At 37.5% G+C, this 24,668-nt stretch overlaps 1 protein-coding gene and 1 long non-coding RNA gene across 7 annotated transcripts in view; one reads left to right on the forward strand and one right to left on the reverse strand.

Moving 5' to 3' along the window:
- The window catches only part of LOC105149701 (hypothetical protein), a 40,462-nt gene that overhangs the window by 3,385 nt on the left and 12,409 nt on the right, over positions 1–24,668 (reverse strand). For 2 of the 5 annotated variants that reach the window (XM_011062290.2, XM_011062289.2), the window contains exons 2-3: positions 1,303–1,695; positions 64–746 (exon numbers count right to left, since the gene is read on the reverse strand). In XM_011062290.2, coding sequence (XP_011060592.2) covers positions 64–746; positions 1,303–1,695 — 1,076 coding nt within the window. Of the gene's footprint in view, positions 1–63; positions 747–1,302; positions 1,696–3,694; positions 3,715–6,978; positions 7,471–19,193; positions 20,052–24,668 lie in introns of those variants that run through there. The other 3 variants (XM_087411243.1, XM_011062291.2, XM_087411244.1) reach the window with 3 other exon arrangements.
- On the forward strand, positions 1,702–4,050 carry LOC147908116 (uncharacterized). Of its 2 annotated transcripts, XR_015546689.1 has the most exons (3): positions 1,702–2,296; positions 2,357–2,569; positions 3,607–4,050. It is a non-coding gene; the product is annotated as an uncharacterized LOC147908116 (long non-coding RNA). The 2 variants fall into 2 exon arrangements; XR_015546690.1 differs by lacking the exon at positions 2,357–2,569.

Below are 24,668 nucleotides of genomic sequence, written 5' to 3' on the forward strand. Positions count from 1 at the left end.
AAAAAAATTAAATTAAATATCTAATGAAAATTTTAGTGGAGAAAAGAATCACTTGTAACGTACATATTGTTATTATTGCTATAATCGTCTTTTGTCCTCAATTGCTCCGTCCGCTGAAGATTTTTCTCGTTCACCTCGTTGCAGGCGTTAATGTAAATCGGTTCTTCTGTGTCTCTCTCTTGACTGCTTATCATGGTGTTAGTCTGTTCCTCATCCTCTGACACAAAGTTACAGTCCATCCCGTCGTCCTTGCTCTCCGTTCTCGCGATACCCACCATTTCAATCATGTTGGAACTTTTCGACGTCTTCTGACCCTTTGTCCTTTTTTTTATCGATACCATCGTCGTTCCATCTTTTTCCGTTAGGTCCTCCTCGTCCTCGTCTAAGATCATCGTAGTCTCGTTTTCGCTGTCAGTCACCGTCGTCGGTGTGTACCTGCTCGAGCATTTGTTCAAGGTTGAGCCAGGTGACACATCATCCGTACTCTCACCCTCGCAAAAGCCTTCCGTGCTGAGCAACGAAGGGCTGCCCTCCGTCGTCGTCGTGACGATGGATGCGTCCGTGTTCTCACTGCTGGTCAGACTGGCCTTTGAGATATCGCTACCGGCGAAACTATTCGTTTTCCTCACGCTGTTCCGGTCCAGTTCGTCCAGAATACTAGACGATGCCGGGTTCAGCCGTGTGATTATCTCGCACTTTAGACTTGCGATCTCTTTGCCAATACCGCTCTCCTGCAGCGTTTCTCTCTGAAAGAGATTAATCGAATAAGTTTAAATTTAGAAAACAGAACGTGAAAAGTATAGAATTCACTCCTATATTATCTTCTTTTTATATAAATTTTTTTTACAAATTAAAACACGGAAAGGATGGATTTGTTGAAATATTAAAAAATTTAGCTAGATCTGAAAATAATTTTATTGGATCGAAATAATTATAAGATGCTCAAAACTGGTTGCTAGAATATCAAAATTTTTTACTATTGTGCTTGAGATAATTATTTTGCTGATACAACAATGTTATTTTTAGATCTGTATATAATTATTAGGTGTTGGAATTAATTCGTAGCGTTTTACAAGTGATGGGAAGTACTTTCATTAATGTATTTTTTAATGCTCATGTGAAATAAATAATATTCTTTCATTAAAAAACGCTACGAATTAATTCCAACACCTAATAAATTTTTAGATGCTTCGACAAAATCATCCATCAAGTTTTTTCCATCAAGCTGCTGATAAGACTGCTGTAGAAAGACTTATATTACGTGGCTTTCTAATTAATTATTACGTGATTTTTTCAAATTACTTGCAAATTGCCAAAGTCCTTCTGTAGATTCTTATCGATATTGGTGACTTCGACATCGACGGCCAGTGTGGTTCGATCGCGCTTGCTCTTTATATAGTTTTTTGTATACCGCCTGAGCAACGCGATCTCCAATTGCTGATTTCTGATAACATTGTCCTTTTCGCAGAGCATCTGCCTGATAGACTTCTGCTCCTGCTTAAGGCGCGCTTCCAGGAACAACAGTGCTCGCAGTATCCTCGAGAGCTGTTGATCTCGCAAAATCTTCTCAGACTCATGATCGGCAATACGATGGTCCAGCTCCTTCACCAGCTCTCGGCATTTTTTCGTGGCGGTCTTCAGGGCGTCCTGGGTTCGCGCCAGTTCCTGCTTGAGCGTCCGGACCTCGGTTTCCATCTGAAAAACAATTTCAACAAATAAATCTCCAGTTCTCAATGGAATATTTCACGAGTGTGTGTCCGAAAAATATTTTTCCTCATGTTAAAGATTATTGTTGCGAGAATCTTAATGACAATCCGATCAGATTGAATTCGATCTTTTCATGAAAATATTAGATCATGAATAGAACACTTACATTTTACAGACATAAATTAAATATTAAGAAATTAAAGTTTTATCCGATTAATAGAATAACAGATTATTTTATAGAATCTCTTTATACATTCTCTCTATCATCTATTAATAATTCCTATATCCTCTCAAGATAAACGACTCGCGTTACGCGCAATGCGGATCGTGACGAGATAGATATTCATCGTGCATGGGAATACGACGTACAGATCGAAGGAATGAATACCACCAACGTCTGAACAAAATCGAGGAACAATGCCGGCCGGTCTTCAGCCTTACAGCGCGCGCGAAAGAAGGAGAGTTTCGACTGAGCTGAAACTGACTCGAGAAAAAGAGACGTCCACGTTAGCTCGTTCAGATGCAGGGGGGATTCGAAACCGGACCGGCTCTAGGACCGGAAGGACCTGACCCGGCTACCAGAGAACCGGTAAGTTACGGCCCGGTACAGTGCGATAGAATGAATCGGCGACGGCGGTTCCATTGTTAGGTAAACAATTTCCAACTTGACGCATTGACTGACCAAGGATAAGCGGAGCATTTGCATTTTGGGTCATACACGATGACGTGCAGTGAGTCCCATTATTACCACAGCGTCAGTTAATGAGATTCTTTTGCGAGCTTGGCAATGATTTGAATGACGATTCAATCGAAGGGCAGAGATGAATTAGGTCTCGAGAATGCAAATAATCGAGAACTTTACGTAGGTATATTTAATTTATTTTCCGATTTTCGAAAATTGCAAATTTATGTTTTTGCAAAAGTAAATTTATTTCTCTAAAAATTTGTAACTTTGGATTTCGCAGAGCAAAAATCGAAAATCTACATTGTAAAAGCAATATGTAAAATTACATAAATAATATGTATATTAAAAATTATAATTTCTAGAAGTATATAAAATTGTGCTTGTGTTTTTAACAAAAATTAATATCTCTCGAATTGTATAAATATATCTTAGTATGAAATAGATTATGTACAACAATAATACATAATTTCTATATGTTTTAAGTGTACAAGTTTGTGTATAATATTGTTACTAAAATTTAATTTAAGTTTTACGTTCGCCGTCATTCTTCGATTTCAATTGTCGAGAGAAAATCTCCGAGGATTTATGGTCCCAGATTTCCGTTTCCGCATACGGCAAACTCGCCTTGCCAGAAAAGGAAACCGCGAAGCGGCACTTTCCGCTAGTCAATTTAACGCCGTTCTCGAGCGGACGAGCGATCTAACGGCGATGCAGGCTAAAGTGCAAGCCGCAATTACGCGTGGTTTATTCGCTGAATGTAATATCTCCTGCCCGCCTTTCTCGTTTTACGGGCGTTACGAATACGATATACATTGACTGGGAAGTAACGAAGAGTCCCTCGGTAGATAACTCGCCGGTGTTCAGCGTCTCTTAAACCGATAAGCCATGGCCGCAGCTAATTAAAACGCGAGATGCTAATCGCGCCAGAGAACGAGACCGTGTCTCCGCCAATTAACGAGTGAGTAACGCGGTTTTTTTTTTAGACGCGACTAAATCGCATCGTGTGGGGTCCTTAACGCAAGCCATTGAAATATTTTGCCGAGGATCCTCAGGATCCTCTTTCTGTTGCCACTTTCCGTTTCAGCAATATGTTCGTTCCATAATAATTTTTTTTTCCTTTTTACAAGGTATACATTTTATCGAGATAAAGACTTTTCTCCGAAAATATTAATTTCGGCATGAATATTTTTATGGTTTCTGAGAATTTTTTTCAGGATCGATTATTATTCTTCGTGCATATCGAGTCCTGTGTTTCTTCGTGCGACGTTGAGAGGCGAAAATAATCACGTGAACCTGAAATACCTGCACTCGCCGAAGGAGAACGTTAACGGGAGGGACTGCGCGGAGGATCCTTCCGTGAAATTCCTTCAAGAAGCTCGCACGGACCAGCCGATTACAAGGTTACCGAGTCATCGGAACGGAGGTTTCTCAGACCGTTGGCGCTGCCCATAAATTATACGCCTCTAGATTTGAAAGAGAGACGAACTAGTTACTAGAAGATTCCCGCGAAACGATCCAATTTTACACGCGAATGCGAAGTAAAAGTGAAACAAGCGGCATAGAGGAGAATAATTACTTTTTTATATGAAAATTTCATCGGGCAATCATTAAAAATAAATATGTAAATTTATAAAAATAAATATATAAATTTCGAGCAAGTTTGGACATACTTTGTCGCATCATTGAAAAAATGTCTGATAATACCTGTCAAATATTGAGTGACGAATTCAATTCGCAATAAAAAAAAGTTTCTGATTGAAAATGAAGAAATCAGGAAACTTCGGTCAGCTCTGATTAGGCTCAACTAAAGTATAATAGATTCATCAGAAAATTTTGATTTGTCCATTTTTAACCAGAATTACAATTAATGCAATCATACTGTTTCCAGTGCGATTAATCAAAATAATTTTGATTTTGTTTCTCTAAATATTTAGCAATTATTACCAAATGGTTGATTATCTTATTACGTTTAGTAACGCTAATACTAAATAAAAATAATTTCTAAATAATTTCTAAATATTTAAAAAAGTAAAATTATTTTTGGATATATTAACCAAACATTGATTGAAATTATTTCACTCAATTTGGTAGCTATTACTAGATTGTATTGTCAATGTATCTATAATGTTGTTTTTCAAATGTTTCAAAAGAATGGGAACTTTAGATGAGATTTCTTAATATAATTTGTGATAAGATTTACTTATTGTAATTGATTTCATTTTAAAAATTAAATGTATGTGTGTTTTGATCTCTAAAGTATTTTGGTCTCTGAAGTAAATCTTATCTTACTTGTGATAAGATTCATGTACTTTAGACACATTAAACACAGATTAAACAAAATTTAACAATGAAATCACCTTTTTCAAAATTAATACAATATAGTTTTGTACATTATAGCTTCACGCGAATTTTTTGAAGAAGTTTCCAATTTGTTTACATATTCACTTTACAAACCAAACTTTTCCAACTCTTTATTCTTCCACAGTTGAGAGTCTAATCTCAGGATCTATTTATAAAATTGCTCGTGTCTCTGCAGAGAATTGTCGACGTCGGTCAATAATCCCTCGCGACAGCACGGAAATAATGTGTCGGCTGCAATAATGACTGTGAAAAGTCACGCCAGCGCGAGAAAGCGTCGTGGATGTACCGGCACGTCTCCGGCAGGAAGACAAGTGTAGCCCAACACGAAACGAGCCGTCTTTTCGTCTTTCAAAGTCATGCAACTGTTGCGATAGGCAGCCTTGGCCTCCGGCTCGTCCTCTTCGCGCCTACAATCGTTTAACAGTTCACGCGAGTTCACGCGAGTTCACGAAGCCGAACTCACGCTGTAACTCGGAACACGCGAGCGCCGAAAAGTGTGCTGCGCGACTTTCTCCGTTCGCCGGCCAACGGTTTTTCGGTCCACACAGTTGGAGGTGCACGATTGGAGGTCAAGCGAGTCGGCCCCGAGACAGATCGGGGGTACAGTTATCCGCCTTTGTATTCGCTACGATCAAGGTGAGATCGCCACCTCGATCTCGGCCACTGATCGGTCCTGAAATGACCCGAAGTCACTGCGAAGTGGAGCCGAGTCGAGCCCCCGCAGTTGAGATCGGTAATTATAGATACCCCACGTGATAAACGCGGTAAAAGGCTTTCTACCCTTACAGAGAAATTTAATACTAATATTGATCAATTAATCACTCATTTTTAGTATACTGTTAACGATACTTTTAATACTCAAAGTAAGTGATTAACCGACTGGTACTAGATGCTATTCAATTTCTACAAGGCTGTACGATAAGTCTAAGTTTTAAATCATGAGACGTAAGAAAATCGACCAATCACTATCAAATGTGCGAGAAAAATAATCGACTGTATGCGAGTGGTTAATTTCTTACGGATTCAAACTTAAAGGTAATGGCTTACTGTAGAAAGCCTATAAGAGCACGGATTCTTGCATAACGTATAAGATATAAAAGGCTTAAGAAAATCGACCAATCGGAATCTTTTATTTCACGGAAAGGAAGAGAATGAAGGGCTTCGCTTCATTTTCTTATGCATTATGCATTATGCATTATGTAAGGCTCTATGCTCCCTTCCTAAGAGAATCGGTAAGGAGAATCCTGATGTATATCGCGAGATATCGCGACGCATCCCCGATGACCGCGACAAGAGCGGGTCGCCGATGACGTCACACTTCAGTGTCACGCCGAGTTCCGCTGGCCGATGAATGGAGAATGCACTTTCTCCGACACGTTACATACCGCCGACTGCATTTGTTGCGCCGCTGCAACAGCTGCGGACGACGGAACGTACTCGTATTGTTTTGCTCGCGAAACAACCGGCACCATATGCGTTCCCTCCCGCTCTCGCGTTGACGTGCGTGCGTGAATGCGTGCGTGCGAAACGTACAAAGGCGGCCAGGTGTCGGCCGACGGGCGAGTTCCCCGTCAGCGGCGTCTGACGGCGTCGACGAAGTAATCACGGCGTATATCGAATGGATTCCTCGAGAGGAATTCTCGTCTCTGAATAATTTCCTCTTGGCGAACTGAGAGTCCTTTCCAGCTTGTTTAAACTCATATTTTCAAGGAGCGCGTGTGACGGATTGCGCGATATTTTTACAGCGAGCTCATCAATGCGTATGAAAAAAAAAAAAAAATTAATAAAATAATAATAATTTTGCTAAAATATCTAAAGTCTTAGCTGCCACTGAGAAAAATGTTGTTTTCTGAATTAATTAGAATTCTGATTGAAAATCGACGAATTAGAATTTTTTAATTAAAGCTACTAGAATTCCAGTTGATATGAACGAAGTAATGAAAAAAATTCTGATTGAAAATGAACAAACCAAAAGATTCTTATCACACCAATTCAGAATTCTGAATTTATCTCAACTAAAATTACAGTAGATTCAACCAGAAAACTCTGGTTTGTTCATTTTCCAATTTCCAGTGTATGAATTCGTAAGCTCTACAGAGATGAGCCTCTTGGATCGAGATCCAAACCCGAGAGCCACTCTTGGAGATACTTCGATCCTGATTTTCTTTCTTGCCGTTCACTCGGGACGTTAGCCTTCGCAAAGTCGGTTACCATCGAGCTTTTACCTTCGCGAATTCTTCCTCGCTGGTCTCTGCGCTATCTCAGAACGATCCTGATGCATCTGTACGAACGCGTAGAGGATTTTACGTCGCTCCTGATGACGCACACCGTAACGGCGCGGCCGAATTCTACCTGGCCGCGCGTTTCGCGCAGCATTCCGCGTCTTCCCGCGGTCTTTTTGCTCTTCGGGATTCGACGTGTCTCGATGGTCCCGACTAGCTCATCGAGATGTTACGAGTTTCCTTGTACAGTTTGCATCTCGGATAAGTAATATACATGCACATACACATATATACACAGATAAAGAAGAAGAAATTGGAGAACATGAAGACACTCGCGGCGCGACGACGACGCTCTTTGGTGCCGCGAAGAAGAGAGAGGAGGAGGAGGAGAGAGAAAGAGAGAGAGAGAGCGACTGACGAAGTGTCGAGAAATACCAACGACACGAGCTTAGGCCACGGACTGACTCCGACTGGTTGGTGAATACTCGGTTCGCTGCTGAGCCGCCAACGAACCAGGTGGAAGGGAGAACGTTGCCATCCAGGAACGGATTTTCAAAGGCTGGAAGTTGATTTCTTCGCGATGCCGTGTATAACTGGCTATAATTGTTATTCGGAAACAAAAAGGCTTATTTGCCATTATCGAGAAGTAACTCTTCCTATAGATTAAAAATCTGAGTATGGTCGTCCTCTGAACTCCCACATATGATAAGATTCTATATGATAAATTTTACATAAGATGTATGAGAATAAAATTCTAAGAAGGAAAAGAGGAGAGAGAGAGAGAGAGAGAGAGACATACAGAAAGTTAATTATGAGATAACCGACTTAAAAATTATTTTTTATTAATAAATTTGAAAGTATATTTGAATGTGAATCGTGTAAACGAAATGATAAATACTATCGTTATAACATAATAGACGCAAAAGTGACAAATTACTTCGAATTATTTGACATCGCTACACGAACATTTTCTTTTTACGTTGCAGATTCGCGAAATAATCCACTTGTATATCGTTGACTAAAGTATTAATCGACAAGTTCAGCCCTGCATCAAGACGGCAGGCAGGGAAGAAGGAAGAAAGTAAGGAAAGTAGGGACGAAAGGAAGAAAGAGACACAAAGTCTACCTCACGTAGACGGAATTGTATGCGTGCACGTATATGTGCGTGCATTTATGTACGGTCGGTCCATCGTGCCCAGATGGAAACAGGTAGGACCACCGATGGTACCGCCATATGTAATGCAAACGTGAACGGAACGTGTCCCTTTTCTCAGACGAAACGCGAAACGCTTTGTGATTCCAATCAGCTGACTTCGATTTAACTCTTCGTATCCTTCGAAACTATGTTCTTCACCGGCATTTTGAAAAATATCGCCAGGAATGCCGTTTCTGAAGAGATATACTCTTGACGTAACTTTTATTTAACTAACGTCATTCCTTTTTTCTTAATTGATTAAACATAATATAGATAAACAGATGAAATGCTTGTGATTTTAATCAGCTGACTTTGATTTAACTTCGTATCCTTCGAAAATACGTTCACTAATGTTTCGAAAAATATCTGCAGGAATTATTATATCTCGATTTTTAAAAGATATACCTTTGACGTAATTTCATTAACGTCATTCCTCTTCTTGTTAATTAGTTATCCAAGGCAATTACGTTCAAAATACGATAAACGTTAGAAATAAACGTTAGTAGAAATTGTGTAATAAACGTACAACTGAAAATTAATATTTAAAAGTTAGAGTACGTTTTTTAAACTATTTAATAGTAACGTAATAATTTGTAACATCTATTAAACATTTTTTTGTACTAATTTAAAATACCAAACATTTCGACGGTTAAATAAACGTGTACTTAAAATTAAAGCCTATTTAATGTTTTTATATGGAATAAAGAACATTTTGGCTAAACGTTTTTTAAACGTAAATTGTCTGCTTGGATAAGAATATTATAGATAAAAGAAATGATGGTGCACTGGAATACTGTATGTATTTCCGTGAATTAGGGAGTTTCTGCAATAACGTGGATCCAGATACGGTGAACGCTAAAATCACGTTAAGCTTTTCTCAATTAGTTGTTAAGCAGAAGATAATCTTAGCGTTCACCGTATCTAGATAAACGGTATTGCAAAAACTCCCTAATTATCATCTCTATTTAGAATATGCGAGCTATCGTTATCGTGGGAATGTTATCGATACTAGGCAGTCGTTCTTGATCTTGTCACGGTAATGCGCAAACGCGCGCACGAGAATGGCGATTGTCCTAGAAAACGAGATTCTACAGGTCGGCGCCTGGACAGGGCGATTGTGCAATAGCCGTTTAACGACTTCGCCGAGGCGAGCCTTCTTGCTCTCGCTTTGCTTTTTACGGAAACCACCGTCGATAATTCGCATTCGACAGCTCTCACGCGCAGTGCCTCGGTAGTCGTTAATCGGAAGTCCGCATTGCCGGGTAGAAAATAGAAAGGAATGCGCAAGATCAGCGAGAGTTTGTACGCAAAAGGAAAGGGTCCGCAATTTATTTTCGCCATATCTAGTATCCTTCGGATTCGTTATCTTTGCTCCACTTAACATCGTTCGCTCGCAACTATGATTTTTTTTTTTCGCGTTCCGGCACTGCGAAACGCGTGCAGTTTTCTTACAAAACACGATGAAATTAATCCCCCGATCACCTTCTCCGATAATGCCATATTGATTTATTAGCTTGGTTAGAGACTTATTTTATCTGTTTACTTGTACGACCGGTGTTCATTATACCATAGGAAGCATAAAATCGATGAGTTAAACCTTTCTAATATAAGATGACTTTAATAAATTACGTTATAGACGATTCATTAATCAATCCGAGATTTACTTAGTCTCTAGCATTTGTCTTAAAGCAAGACGATAAAAACTTAATAAAAAATACAATATAAAGTTTTATCTGTTTTATCGTGTCCACAACAAAAATAAAAAAAAAGTTTTATCATTGTTTTAATAGAGCTTAAAGTGCTTTAAATCAACTTGATTTTTCTGAGAATCTACAGCTGTTTGTCGAAATCGACAGCGAAGGCGAACGTAAACTTAGTTCACGTCGGTCTTAATTTTTCGTTGAAGATATGTATATTGATATAAATTGATGATCGCAGAGAATCGTTCGTTTAATCGATATCAAATCAATTTGGTCGCGTTGCTTCGTGACTCCAATTAAAATCAAAGCCGGACGCGACGAGGAACGACACGGATCGTCGACACCAAAGACGTTCACTGTCAATGATATCCGGGTCGCACGCGAAGTATTGACTTACATGTCGCACCGACGAATTCTCTTTGTCGTCACGACTGCAAGATAACGATAACGGGACAAAGGTAAGCACCTGGATCTCGCGATCGATCGATCGCGCCCGTATGTGTTTTGCAAAGCCAGAACAAAGTTTGCGATGGGCGTATCTTTGGTATCGGATACATTTTAATACGAGTTTTATACGTGTATCTAACAATAAGTGTATCTTTGATACACTGTACACTGATAAATATTTATTCGAATAGTGCCAGTCGAATATACTATATGTTTACTAAATGTAAACATATATTTACTTGGTATAAGAATTATTAATTTGATTTACCTATTATTATGTTTTATTTAATAAATATTTATTTTCCGTAAATATATGTTATATTAGTACTATTCAAACAATTATTTATCAAAATTTAGTACATTTTTCTCTCAGTGTACGAGCAAAACAGCGATATGAACGAATAAAGTACGAATTTATATAGAAACCAAACAAACTAAATTGAAAGAAGAACGTTATTCTTTTAGATTTTTTCTTTTTAGTCTAAATAATATACGTATAAAAGTTAAATTTTATGATAATACATAAAATAATTAAATATAATTTGCAAGAGAGTTTATAATTGCACAGAAAAAATGATTTTGTTGAAGTAAAAAATTTAGGTAGATATAGAACTAAAAATAATTTGTTGGATCATCAAAATAATTATATAAGAAACTCAAGCATACAATGAACAATACTGTAAACAATCTTGATATTCTAACGATTAGCTTGAGAGTCCCACATAATTATTTTGATAATCCAACAAAATTATATATATATATAATGTTTAAATCTGTATCTATATCTAAATTTTCAGAAATTTTAGCAAGATCATTCTTTCCATATGATATTCCACGTGCACCGACTTAATTACGCAATATATGGAATGATATCGCGGACGATTGCAAAATTGTAATTTCGAGATGCCGTGATTTTCTCCTGAAAACCAGCTTTTCACAGAAAAATACGGAAGGTGGGCATTATCGTTGCGATGTAACGCGCAAATGTCTATTGTTTCGCGATAAACACTAGGCAAATTATCCGAGTAACCAGGTATTGTGTTATTGCCGGCGTTAATAAATACTTGCTGCCGCCGCAAAATTCCGGTTTTACACGAATACGAGCATCCTGTCGGATGATTACGTCATTTCTTATCACGGGTGTCTCAGTAGTGGTTTATTCTTATCGTTGCCTTTGCCTGCACGGGGAAAAAAATCAAGTGCTTCTCTCGAGAAACCCGAATCGGAACACGAATATTCATCTTTCAAATTTTTAACAACTCCTTCACGCTCTTTTTTGAAAAAAAAATTTTAACGAGTCCTTCAAACTCTTTGCTAAATCATAAAGGATCCTCGGAAATGTCGAGTGTATGATTTCAATAAGAATCAAGATTAAATAAAATTTAAGATTATATTTAAGAATTAATATAAATCGACGAATCTTAAGAAATAATATTTTTGTGCTTTATTTAACAGCTTGAGAGAAAGAGAGAGAGAGAGAGAGAGAGAAATTAACAATAAAAACGCGATGGGATAAATCGATTTTACCGTTTTCCAGTGAATAATCGAGTAATGCTAGTTCCCGTGGTCGGCATGCCGGCGCGATGGGATTTTTGCACGTTGCTTAATTACTTATTACCTTCGTTATTTCTCTCGCGATGGATCGTAAACGAAGTTTACGCGCGCGATGCAAGCGTAAATACTCACGACCTATAGCGGATAAGAATCTAATACCGACGATGCCGTCCAAGTATCAATACCTAGCTCATATCCAAGGTAAACGATCGATACCAAAAAAAAAAAAAAACAAAAAAAAACATAAATTGCTTTCGGTGTCATTTACTTTGTCTCCGATATTATGCAGGCATCATTTACGTTATCTCCGATATTGCACACCTGGTAGCACACCATGATACCTTCAGGAATTCATTGAATAATCTTAAATTAACAGAAACAACGATTATCTATATCAAGTACCTTGAACTAAATTTAAAGATCGACGCATTAAGCTCAATGGAATATTACATCGCAGCGTTTGAGAATGCGGGTGCACGTACGTACGATTTCCATCTGCGTGACCCACGTAAGAGGCAGGTGCGCAATGAAGATACCGCAACTTCATCGTGCGGGTCTTCTCACGTCATTCCCGTGATCTGACAATCGAGTCCGCGACAGCCACGACGCATCGACTCGTCGATTGCTCGTCTCTCATCTCTTCAAATGTACTTCCGCGAAAATCGATGGGTTACAGAGTAATTTTGTTAAAAGAGATTGCGCTGGTATTGGAGGATATTACAAAGTTTTACGTCTCCTTTTATTTATATAAGAAGATTTTTATATAAATGGTTTTTTGATGTCAATTAGCGCTTGGATGTGGAACAGCAGAAGAAAATGGAGAACCGCTGGCCGCGTTCCGTTTGCCTTTTAAGCCTTCGTTGCCACGTCTATCACGCCGAATGACATATGGCAACCAAGAGTACAGATACGTATGTAGGAGGATCGATATAACGCAAAGATAAGACCAGTATGTCACGACTTGTTTATAGCTAACTGTCTCTCCCTCCCTCTTCCTAAAATGCATCAACTATTAGGTGTTGGAATTAATTCGTAGCGTTTTACAAGTGATGGGAAGTACTTTCATTAATGTATTTTTTAATGCTCATGTGAAATAAATAACATTCTTTCATTAAAAACGCTACGAATTAATTCCAACACCTAATATAAAATCCGAAAGAATTATTATATTGGCAGTAATGTTTTATGATTGTGATTCACTGCACGTTTAGATAATATAGATACTAGAGGAATAAAATTTTTAAAAAATCATGTTTTTTTATAACGTTTTTTCCACGAAAGTCTTACTTAGTTTAACAATTAGAATGTCGTAGATAGCTTGATATTTCCTGGATGTTCTTCCTGCATGATATATTTCTGGGACGGATGACAAGCTCTTCCTCGAGGAAAACCGTCTCTCAAATCCGATGAACGGTTCTTGACGTATACATAAGAAAACAATTCTGAGAATACAACATGGCAAAACGACAGTGGCAGTGCAACTTATATAAATGACAAAGTTGTCGCTACCAACATAATTATGTTGTTATCTTATCAGTGGAACTTCTTCATTTAAAGCCAGCTACAAAAGTAGAGCACTCATTTTGTATGCAGATCCCTCATCGCAGATCAGTTATCCGATAAAAAGCCGTCTTCGTTGCATTTTCGTAAAGTTACCGTTTTGAAGAGCCCGTTCTTCCACAAATAATTTTTACGTTAAAAGATGGAATTGCCAAAAGTAAGGGTGGCTTGCTTTACAAAGCCTTACACTGAAAGGTGGTCTATTATAGCGATCATTGAAGAAGCTATTTTCAGCCAAACGTCAATATCAAGGATTCACGTCAGCATTATAACGTTAAGAGCTGGCGAGACAAAATTCAGCAGTTTTTACAGATCGATAATCCGTTTACGATTCGACAGTTCGACACAGTCAATAGTCAAAGTGTGTAAGAACTTTCGCCCCGTATCAGTCGAACAGAGAAAACTGATTGCATATATTTTTGTCGCGCATCGTAAGCTTTATCGTTTGCATTCCGCTCTAATTAATACTCTTCTCTTATCGCCGATTGTATTCGTGATTGTATTTGAAAGTACGCATAGTAAACTTAATCGCGGACAAAGAGAGGAGAATTCGTATTGTGAAGATTAAACTATCAAACACTGTGCGTACAACAAGAATAGTTTTGCTAGTATTTAAAAATTTAAGATAGAATAGTAGATATACAGATCTGAAAATAATTTTATTAGATTTTACCAAAATATCGTACACAATTATTTTGAGAATCTAACAAAATTATTTTCACTAAATCATTTTCGCCGGAATCCAATTTTCTATGTAATCGATGCAGAGAACTTTGAGATATTTCAGCAAAATCATTCTTTCCGCGCGTATATTTCTATTTATTTAACGAAATTTATCGCTCGTAAAAAAAAATTACGCATTGACCTATAAAAAATTCTACTTCAAAAGTGAAATTAAATAAATCCCTTCCCTTGTCAAATTATTAAAACCATCGAAAAAATTCCTTGCTAGATCTTCGCACTTCATCGCTATTCTCCACTTGAGAATTGCATGTCTTACGCTCTAATAATGAGTAGCACGAACTCCTGTGCGGTCCCTTGATCCTTTGATCGTTCATCCTGTTTCCTCTCCTCGCCTTTCTTGCTCGCAATCGCGATCGCGATCGATAGAGATAGCACGCGAGATGCGCGACACGGATAACAAACACGCGGTGGGGCATGCGATATCACGTTTGAAAAGTGAGCACACGTGTCTAATGTGTAATGGGCCCTGCATGAGTTGCCTTCGGGGTGCCAGCCGTCTTCTTGTTCCCTTCCCAATGCTTCTTGTTCACGACAACCTCCTGCTGCAGCCACTCGTCGGTGGCTTCCCAGCGTGCGTTATTACGATTATATTACTGCGGACCGGCTACTCGATTCATCCGATCGTAAAGCCCGCACGTGATAGAAATTCCTAGCGTACATGATAGAAATTCACGGTACTCGTCCTTATGTAGGGTCGGTCTTTAAGTCTTCCTCTGCAGAAGGTCCTAATTATTGAAGAAAATCAGGTCAAAATTCCAAAATACTTTCTTATACATTTATTTGTTCTTATTTATTTTTCTTATATGTTTTGTATTTTTTATACTTATTTACTTATAACTTATTCCTTTTCTATATTCTGTACTTGTTTTTCCGTCTTGTTTATTTTCACATATATATTTCCATATCTTAAATATCGTATTACGTATTATTGTAATTAACTTTCCTCCAGCAATCTAAATTTTAATTCTCCGTCAGCAATTTTTGAGAAACAGAGCATAACCTTTGCTGTTCCAGATTCTGATACATTTTTCAAAGCTTACGAATTTTTACCATCATAAAAATCAGATTGTGTTTTACTTATTTTTTTACTGATTTAAATTTATCTAAACCAAAATTCACAATCAAAATATCGATGGTGTCTTTAAAAACTTCAGTTTGCCAGCAGAGGATTAATATAATTAAAATTAATATTTATAATATGATAGAAAGTAATGAAATAATGAATATTATAATGAAGATAATATATATTTTCTGTATATTTCGTAGAGAATTTTAAACGTAGAGGCATACTTAAACATATTATTATAATTTATCAAAAGAATCGATTTCGTTTTATGACTCAGCAAACGTATGAATAAATTCGCTACATATCAACGGACGCAATTATGTCAATAACGATTGCTAAGGAATATTGCAATCTGCGACGGAAGTTAAGCGATGTCTTGGTCATTGTTCCATTACTTCTTCTTCTTCTCGTTCTTATTTTTCTTCCTCTCGATGCTCATGTCCCTTCCTTTCCTTTCCTTTATGAGTTTCTCTACGTAACAGGTTTGCACTGATGTTGCGAATGTTATTACGAGAGATCATGCATGCGTACATTACTATCATTCATGGCAGCAGACTTCCTGGTGCCTCCCGTCGTAAACGTACGACTTCTTTTTCAAGCTCTAGAAACGCGTTTTATTCGAGCGAAATGCGAGTGATGACTAAAGAGAAAATATCAAGAACGACTAATAGGCAACTTAGTAGCAGAATATAAAAATTATCAATGGTAATTTCTCTATTTTAAAGGTCTACTAATCGTCCTTGATATTTGAAATATAAATTGATCGATGAAAAAATATAAAATTTAAATCCTAAATGTATGTGAAATCGTCGTGTTGCACGGTATTAAAATTTATTATTATATTATAAATTCTCTTTGATCCTGAAGTATCATAATTCGAAATCGCGAGATGCATATAATCTCAACAGGTCGAACATCTTTTGGAGTCACATTATCCTGCAGCTCTTGGAGAGGATTGAAACTGCGAGTTACGATAACTCGTGCTTCTTTCTCCACTTGCGAGGTCCTCTCTATTGTACTCAGCGAGACAATGGACAGATATTATACGAGAAGGAAGAGCCGCGGTAGAAGTGGCGACTCTCGGATGAGTGGGGAAGAGGAAGAGGAAATCTCAAGAAGATTTCATGGTCTAGGCCGTGGCAGCCTCCGGCTGTCCATTAGATCGAGCGTGTGTGATAGCTCGATTACGATTGTTACGCTCGGCATCGCGTAAAAGCGCGCAACATTCGCGGGGGAGGATGATCGCGCGTATCGCAATCGATCGTGCACCTTCGCGATTCGGGGATGCTGACGGAAGGACCGAGATGTTGAAGTAGTGAGACGTTGAAGTAGAGATGCGAGACTCATTGAGACGCGACAGAGTGCGAGGTAACGCGGGACAGGCAATGCATGATCTGCTGAAAGTGTACAATATGGCTCGACATGAATAAGGCTTTGTATGTCGTGCGAAATATGCTTGGAGACCTATAACAATAGACCTTAATTTAATCGATAAATTCCGCAGCCAATTGGAGAATCCTCAATTTATTTCTTAACTCTCCAGTGCGCCGGCAATGTGGAGTCTTTAAAGTCACCGATACTTTGATTATATCAATTCTGATAGATAAATTTAAATCTGTAAAAAATAAGTAAATACAATCTGATTTTTATGATGAAAATTCAAGCTGTTAGAGCTTGATGAACAATAGAGGTCTTTGAAAAGCAGAATAATTTTGATTAATCTGGATTACACAAAAATGTAAAAAAAATCTGGTATGTTTGTCAAAAGTATAATCTTATATCGAAATAAAGAATTGTAAAACCGAAAAGTGCTACTGGAAAAAAAGAATTGTCATTATTTTTATATTAATAAAACGGTGTGCTGACTTCACAATCCATGTGGATCTGTGAGGTTCGCATGATGTTCTATTAATAGAAGCAAAATAATTCCAGTAGAATTTTTTCCATAGTTTTATATTTCCTTATAAAAATAAAAAAAAGCATTCCGCATTTATTACACTAAAAAACCAAAATTGGGTGAAAAAGTAGCAGCCATTATTCTCCCTTGGCAGCAAAACGAGGAGTTCTCGACGCGTCAACGTCCGGAGAAATTTCACTCAATGCGCAATTACGCGGCGAAAAATCACGCGAACCGAAGAGCGCGAAACGTTGTTATTTCTCGGGTAATTATGGCGTGAAGAAAAATTCCCGAAAATTACATACATCTCCAGCGATTAAACAACACTGATTTCACCGATTGCGACCCCCCGAGACGGGACCGAGTTCTTCGAGTTGTTCGGCCCAGTTCTTATAATTCTCGCTTGGCACGCACACGTCGCGTCGCGCGTACACTCGCTCGTTTTTCTTATACGAGAAAATGATCGGCCTTGAACTTTCGTACGACCTTGAGCCGCTTCAGATCCCATCTATCATCGGCACGCAGCCGTACTCGCGCAGGCCTCGACAAATTACTTAATTGATATCCATCCGATTCGAGACGGTCAAGTTCGCGAGCGCATCGCGAGTCTGTTATGGCGGATTTGCACGCTTCCCATCCTGATTCTCAATAGGCGAATCATCCGTGGCGAAAGAAAAGCGAATCGGATAACGCTCCGGCAAAAACGACCCGATGAAATTTCCAAGCTGGGAAAAAGATTGACCGCAATCTTGTCCGTCGAGGGATCTGCCATTAAAATTTGATCCGGCTGCGCGGCGGCGCGGTAGGACATCCCGTACGAACGTTATGCGGAATGGCTTATAATTATGTTATTACATACAGATTGGTATTGTGGGTAATTGTAGTTCTCAAACGGGAGAAGAGTCTCATAATTCTGCTTTCGTGATTTTTCAGAGACTACGCCAGGGCAGATTTACTCCTGAACGAAAACTTACTCATCCATTAGCCCGGCTAACATTTATTCTTGTTGCAGATTTATTGCTTTCACTTCTCGGTTTTCGTTCTTCCACAGCTTCTGTATATCCTGATACAGAACACTTAAACAAAAAAAAAAAAAAAAAGAAAAAGAAAAGACTTGTTCGTCCAACGCGTTCACGTGACGCGATCGTCAAGCTTGAACCGTGCAAATTCGCTTTCACGCGCTTTTCCACTCCGCTTATTACGCCTACTTTATATCCTTTTCTCGACGCCCGATTAATTCTTTACTTCTTTGTTTTATATATCTTTTGACGCTAAAGTATGCCGTATAATTTTCTGCAATTGCACCGACCAGCTGAACCGAATAATTAACTAATCTTCTTTCGACGATCGATGATTGGCTATTTTAATTATATTGTCACGCAAGATCGCGCTTTTATGACGCTCCAGGAGACAAGAGAGTGAAGTACATAGAAAGGAATTCACGTTGATTCTATCCCAGCATCCTCAGTCGTGCGTGTAATAATTGTTATTGTTATCACTTCTTAAAATATAAATATTATAAAATAGATTTCTTTTCAGTTTGATAAATCTTATGATTAATTTACACGAGGATTTTGTTTAAAATTGCTAACATGTCTATATTTAGAGAAAAACGTAGTAACAATTACAAAGATAATAATACAAATTTTTTTTTTTAATTTCTGTGTAAGTAAGATTTAATTAAAAAGAGATTTTTTTTAATATCTATATTTTAAAAAGTGACAATAATAATAAACAATGATTTAAAATTGTTATTTTTATGGTGTCACTTTATGACGCTGAAAAGCAGCATCAGCGCGGTCACTTAACTTTCAATTTGAAGCTTGAAGTCTGTTACGCTGGAAGTTGAATTTTTCCAAATTCTAAATTGCTCAGTTCAAAACTGAATAACTACATACACAATGCTTCATTCTTTCCACTATTATTCGTTCGTACTATTATCGTCCAATTATGATTATATAATCTATTTTGAAATACCTACGCTGAAAATGAGAGTCGAGCGAGTCAGTATGAAAAGGCCTCACTTTACACTTCATTTTACAGTTATTACCATACCTTTACGAGATCTCTCTCTCTCTCTCTCTCTCTCTCTCTCAGTGTAATTCCGATTTCTCTTCTGACGCAAGACAGATTCAAAACATCCTCCTCCCGAAAGACGCGGGCCGTTTTAATTCAGTACGAGACATGCGCGCGTATCACGCAGCCGCGTCGTCGTTGACCAAGTCGAGGTGAGAGACACGCCAAAGTCACGTAAGCACGACCACGTCCGATACAGACTGTGATGCCACGCGTCTATCCGGAGAGCAGAATGTACGCACGTGGCATGTATGCGCCGATTCCGCGATTCCGCGGTCGTCCCGCGCTGCTGATGCGCGCGGCGCTGCTGATCATCGCGAGATGGGTTGATGGGTACGCGCGTACTTGCACGTTGCACGGCCAAGAAGCGGGAGATTCCCACTCGAATGCACTTGAACTATACCCGGTGGAATTGACAGAGAGAAGCACGTGTAACCGAATCGTGTAACCGTTTCGCGGTCGTAGATATCAGGCTCCTTATCTGATACATAAATTCTCTATCGCTGTATTGCATGCATACTTAGCTGTACATAAATCGTTCATCAGTAAAAAAAAAAAAAGAAATTTTTGTTCCTTGACCCAAATATCGAAGGTCGCAGTTGTGGGGGTAAACACGATAAGGTATGACATTATAATTTCTACAGATATACAAGCATACTTTTTTGGATAGATATAAAAGTTTATAGGTAGATAGATAGATAATGCATTGATTTGGGGGGAGGGGGGAATCTTAGGACAAGCCCTCTAAAAATAAATTTACTATCATAAAAGCAAAGTAGAAATTACAAAAATAAGTTAATAATTGAGAGAACGAAAGGTAGTTTGCATGAAAAAGATATGGATGTAAAAAAAAAGAACAAAAATAAATAAAAAATACATGAAATAAAGTATAAAATAGAAAAGCGAACGTGATAAAATTAAATCAACAATTGAAAAAGAAAGAAACGAATATGTCATTTCTATAAAGACAACAAATTTACGATAGCCTAATGTTAAAATTTATTTTCTTTGAGAATTTTTTTAAATTGAACACATTACACGTTATAACGCTTTCTGAAATTTAAAATTCTGTCAGCATTTTATTCTGACGTCACTCGCCTTAGGATGTATCTTAGCCGGCGTCTACAATAGATGCAATAAGCCTTAAGCCATAAGAAATTGATCAGAGTCAAATGTGAGAAGAATAATCAACTATGACACGTCATTTTTTTATGGCTCAAAGGCTTACTATATCTATTGTAGATCCGGGCTTACCGTTACGTAATAGAAATATCACGCGAGGGCTATTTACAGCAAGTATCCCGTTAGTTCTGCTCGAGTTATACCAATATATGTAATTTGAAAATAAAAATTCCAGCTATTACCAATTTTAATAGACTTTAAATTTACAAGACACAACAGCAAGCGAAAAAAAGTCTCATGCCGTTAATTCATCGTAATTTTAACGACATTTCTCGTTAGCTTTAGCAGAATTCTATGCTGTAATCATTAAACAGGATTCCGGTTATTTTACGATTTTGATTTTTTAATACAACAAATACGAAACTTTTTTTACATCGAGTAATCAGATTCAGTTAATCTTAAGATTTTCTTCGTTTCTATCTCTTTTTTCTCTTGTCGTTTCAAGGATATGAATAAAACAAGAATATGAATTCATTATGTATCATTGCACGGTATTTTTACAGACATCTAATGCTGACAGTAATTCATTACTTATTTTGAGTACAAGTATTGAGAGGATTGTTGTTTAGTACTTTTAGTACTCTAAATAAATAATTAATTAATGCCTTTCAATAAGAAACTGCCCAGTAAATTTCCGTAAGAATATTTCTTTTCCTCTAGCATTGAACTTGAAAAAAATATTCTATCGCTTCCTAAAGAAACTTTTCTCTTCTCTATAAAATAAACTAAACTAAATGAAGATATTGCGTTCAACACACCACGAATAAGAAAACAGATTCACTCTCGGCACCATCATCTAATTACGCTCATAATTACATTACACGCAACCATGACTTTAGGTTAATTAGCCGGCAAATTTTCCGGTAACTGGAAAACCAATCTATTATATTAAGTTTCAAGACACTATCCAATTTTGTTAATTAAATTAAACCAAGAAAATTGATCTCGTTGATCAAATTAAATTAACTACATATTTCCTAAAAGGTCGAAAATTTTCGTTGTACATATACAACGATACTTCTTCTAATTATGGATAATTAACGTATGTACTTTCCAGCTCGATTTACTTTTGATTTCGTCAGCGCGTTCCCGTTCATGATTACTTGTGTATCTTGATCGACGAGCGAGAGAATCGAGCGAAGAATTAAATGCGTTCCGGCGCGACGCATCGCGACGCATCGCGACGTAATGGCGTAAGGCATATAAATCTTGATAAGACTAAAACGAGAAGCTAACGGTACGCACGAATGATTAGCACACTAACCAACATTGAGTCAGAGACTCTCGACTGCGCTTATCGATCGCAGAAACATTTTCAAACCCGTATTTATGATTGCTTCTTTCTATCGAAGAATTCACAAACTGAAATCAAGATGTGATACAGTTTTTATTTAATAAATCTTGATCAAATAAATCTTGATCAATTTGATATTCGTTTCGTTATTTGCAATCGTTATTATACATTCGACTGAGAAACTGAGATATATTTATTATAGTTGCATGAATGTCACATCAAAAAGTATCGTGCGAGATATTCAAAATAAAGTTTTGTTTCTCACAATAAAACGATACCTATAAGCGTATCAGATGAAATACGGTTTCTTGAAACGAGGACAGTTCAATAATCATTTTGATTAGTGATAAACTGAGAGTGCACTCTCAGTTTATCTGATATGCTTTTTAAAACACATAATATAATGCCTGTAAATACAAACCTTAAAGAAAATTGTCCAAGTAGTGTATAAGTATTGTAGAATGCTTATAAATTTAATGGAGTATAAACATATATTTTCATCCGATTAAATTATTTCCTTCTGCGGAAAATTATAATAATTTTATGATTTTTATAAGTATCTAATAATTAGCGATAAGTACTATATATTTTTTCTATTAATATTAAGGTAAATGTATCAGTTAGTGAACATGACCCAATTATTGGACGAAATGACACAAATTAAACTTTGAATGATACGTATGACTCTAAATAAATTCGTCTTATTCAATTTTTATAAACATTTAGAGTCGTATATAATATTGAAAGCTTAATATTTGAAATTTTTATTCAATAATTAGGTTATATTCACTAACAGGTACGTTTACTTTAGTTTTTATAATTTATATTAAAAATAGATGAAAATAAAGAGTTCGTTGAAGTAAGGAAAATTCCTCTTTTTTTTCTTTTAGTTCATCATAAAACGAATATGTAAGAAATAATATTTTTGTCGGAGAGACAAATCTCGAACCCGTTAGGATAATTTCCTTTTCTACGATTCAGGAGTTACTCATCCGGGAAGAGACGCGTCACGCGTGAATGGTACGCATAAATCATCGTAACGTTCCTTAACGCCGTCAGGTGATCTCTTATTCAGGAATCTGAGGCAAACGTGAGAATCAGAACGCGTCTCCGACGGAAAAGCTTCGCGGTCCGGATAATCAGAAGTATCCAGTATAAATCTGATGTAGTAAATCCCAACTTGCTCGTCAACACATTCGCGATTACAAATCATTCACGATGCATAATCGTTTGATTTCTCTCCATTAGTTGCCACGCGGTTTGTGAGCTATCAAATCTGAAATTGATTGTCGCAATAAAACGTCCATCTCTCATCGATTTTACGGTTATTTCTATTGCCTTTGGCGCAAACGAGTATTCCCGCAAATTTATTGGACCGTATAAATCTGTACCTAAAAATCCTACTATCGCGAGTCACTTATGTTCGTATAGTTGTTAAATTTATTTGTATCTATGTGAAATTTTAATACACCTAATGAGGCAAACGATTTATTATCGAAGTCGCATATTAAGATTCCAACATAGATATGATTTAATTGGAAATTCAATTTGAAATTGTTTGCATCCTGCACAGATTTTAAAATGTTTATCAGCATCAGATATTACTAAGATCTTTCTAAGATACCTATAAGCATCAATATTATTAAATTGCTTGTTAATTTAATATGTAACATTATTACTCTACTTCTCCTAGAATCGCGTTTCAAGACTCCGAAAATTAAATTCGGCGCGCCGTTTGCAAGATCGGATATGAAAATATAAATTCACGCTGAATTATTCAAGCATCAAAGAAGATCCAGCTCGACCTTAGAGCCTTTATTTCCTATTTGTCGTGTATTCACGTTACGGTCTTAAAAGATACTTTATTTAATAAGGATGTGAACGTCGTAGAGGCGGAGCGTCGTCCTTGTTTTCGCGCCTCGGCTCATCACGACTGCGCTCATTATCGTTATCGGGCTGCGCGAGAAGGCGAATGACACGTCGCGACGCGCGACGTCGCGTTGGCGGCGTGCGTGGAGAGCGCGTATGCGCGTCGGCGTTACGCGATTTGCGCAAACGTCTTGATCGCGACTCTATCAGGCGAGCATAAGCGTCAGAAGCGGTCTCATCCCGTCCCATTCCGTCGACAAGGAGTTGCGATCGCGCCGTCCGCGTGCCGCGGTCCGCGCACACGCGTGCGTGTCGGACACGCGCGGGTGCACACACCGCGATCGCACCGCACCGACCAGCTTACGTGTCGCCCACGGCAGCTTCAAGCGGCTTCAAGCGGCTTCTCGCGCCGCACCGAGAAAACTGCAACGCAACACGCCGGTTACCTCGCGTTACGTCGTGATCGATACGAACCGCTCCTCAACCAGGCTCTCTTTAATTTTCGTTTTTCCCTCTGGATTATCATACCTGTCAATTTCCCAGACGAGTCAAAATTCTGTTTCTCTTTATAGTACGTTGTGTAAGTGAATGATTGCGAACGTTTGCCAAGAGGTAAAATTGAGATTTGACAGTGAAACAATGATGCGATATTATTAGAATGTTGATAATCTATATTTTAACATTTGTATAAAATATTAGCGTTGACTGTCACAAGTATTGAGATATTTAAATTTGAATATAAATGTAGAAAATTTTAATACAAAAGCAATTAGCCAGGCACGATTTTAGTATTTTTCTTTAAAAAAATAAACAATAATATATTTCTTTCAAATGTTTCGGTTTTTACAAAATTAATCTTTAATGAATAAAAATAAATCATTTACAAATATTAGTCATAATTAAATTCAATTGTGAAATATTTAAATTGAAATGAGATATTTAAATTGTTACAAAATTAAATCTCTCTACAAGAAACATCTTTCCTTAGAAGTTTATTCGTGATCGATACGAACCGCTCCTCAACCAGGCTCTCTTTAATTCTCGTTTTTCCCTCTGGATTATCATACCTGTCAATTTCCCAGACGAGTCAAAATTCTGTTTCTCTTTAT

This window comes from Acromyrmex echinatior, chromosome 11 (genome assembly GCF_024713525.1).
Source record: "Acromyrmex echinatior isolate Ae372 chromosome 11, ASM2471352v2, whole genome shotgun sequence".
NCBI lineage: Eukaryota > Metazoa > Arthropoda > Insecta > Hymenoptera > Formicidae > Acromyrmex > Acromyrmex echinatior.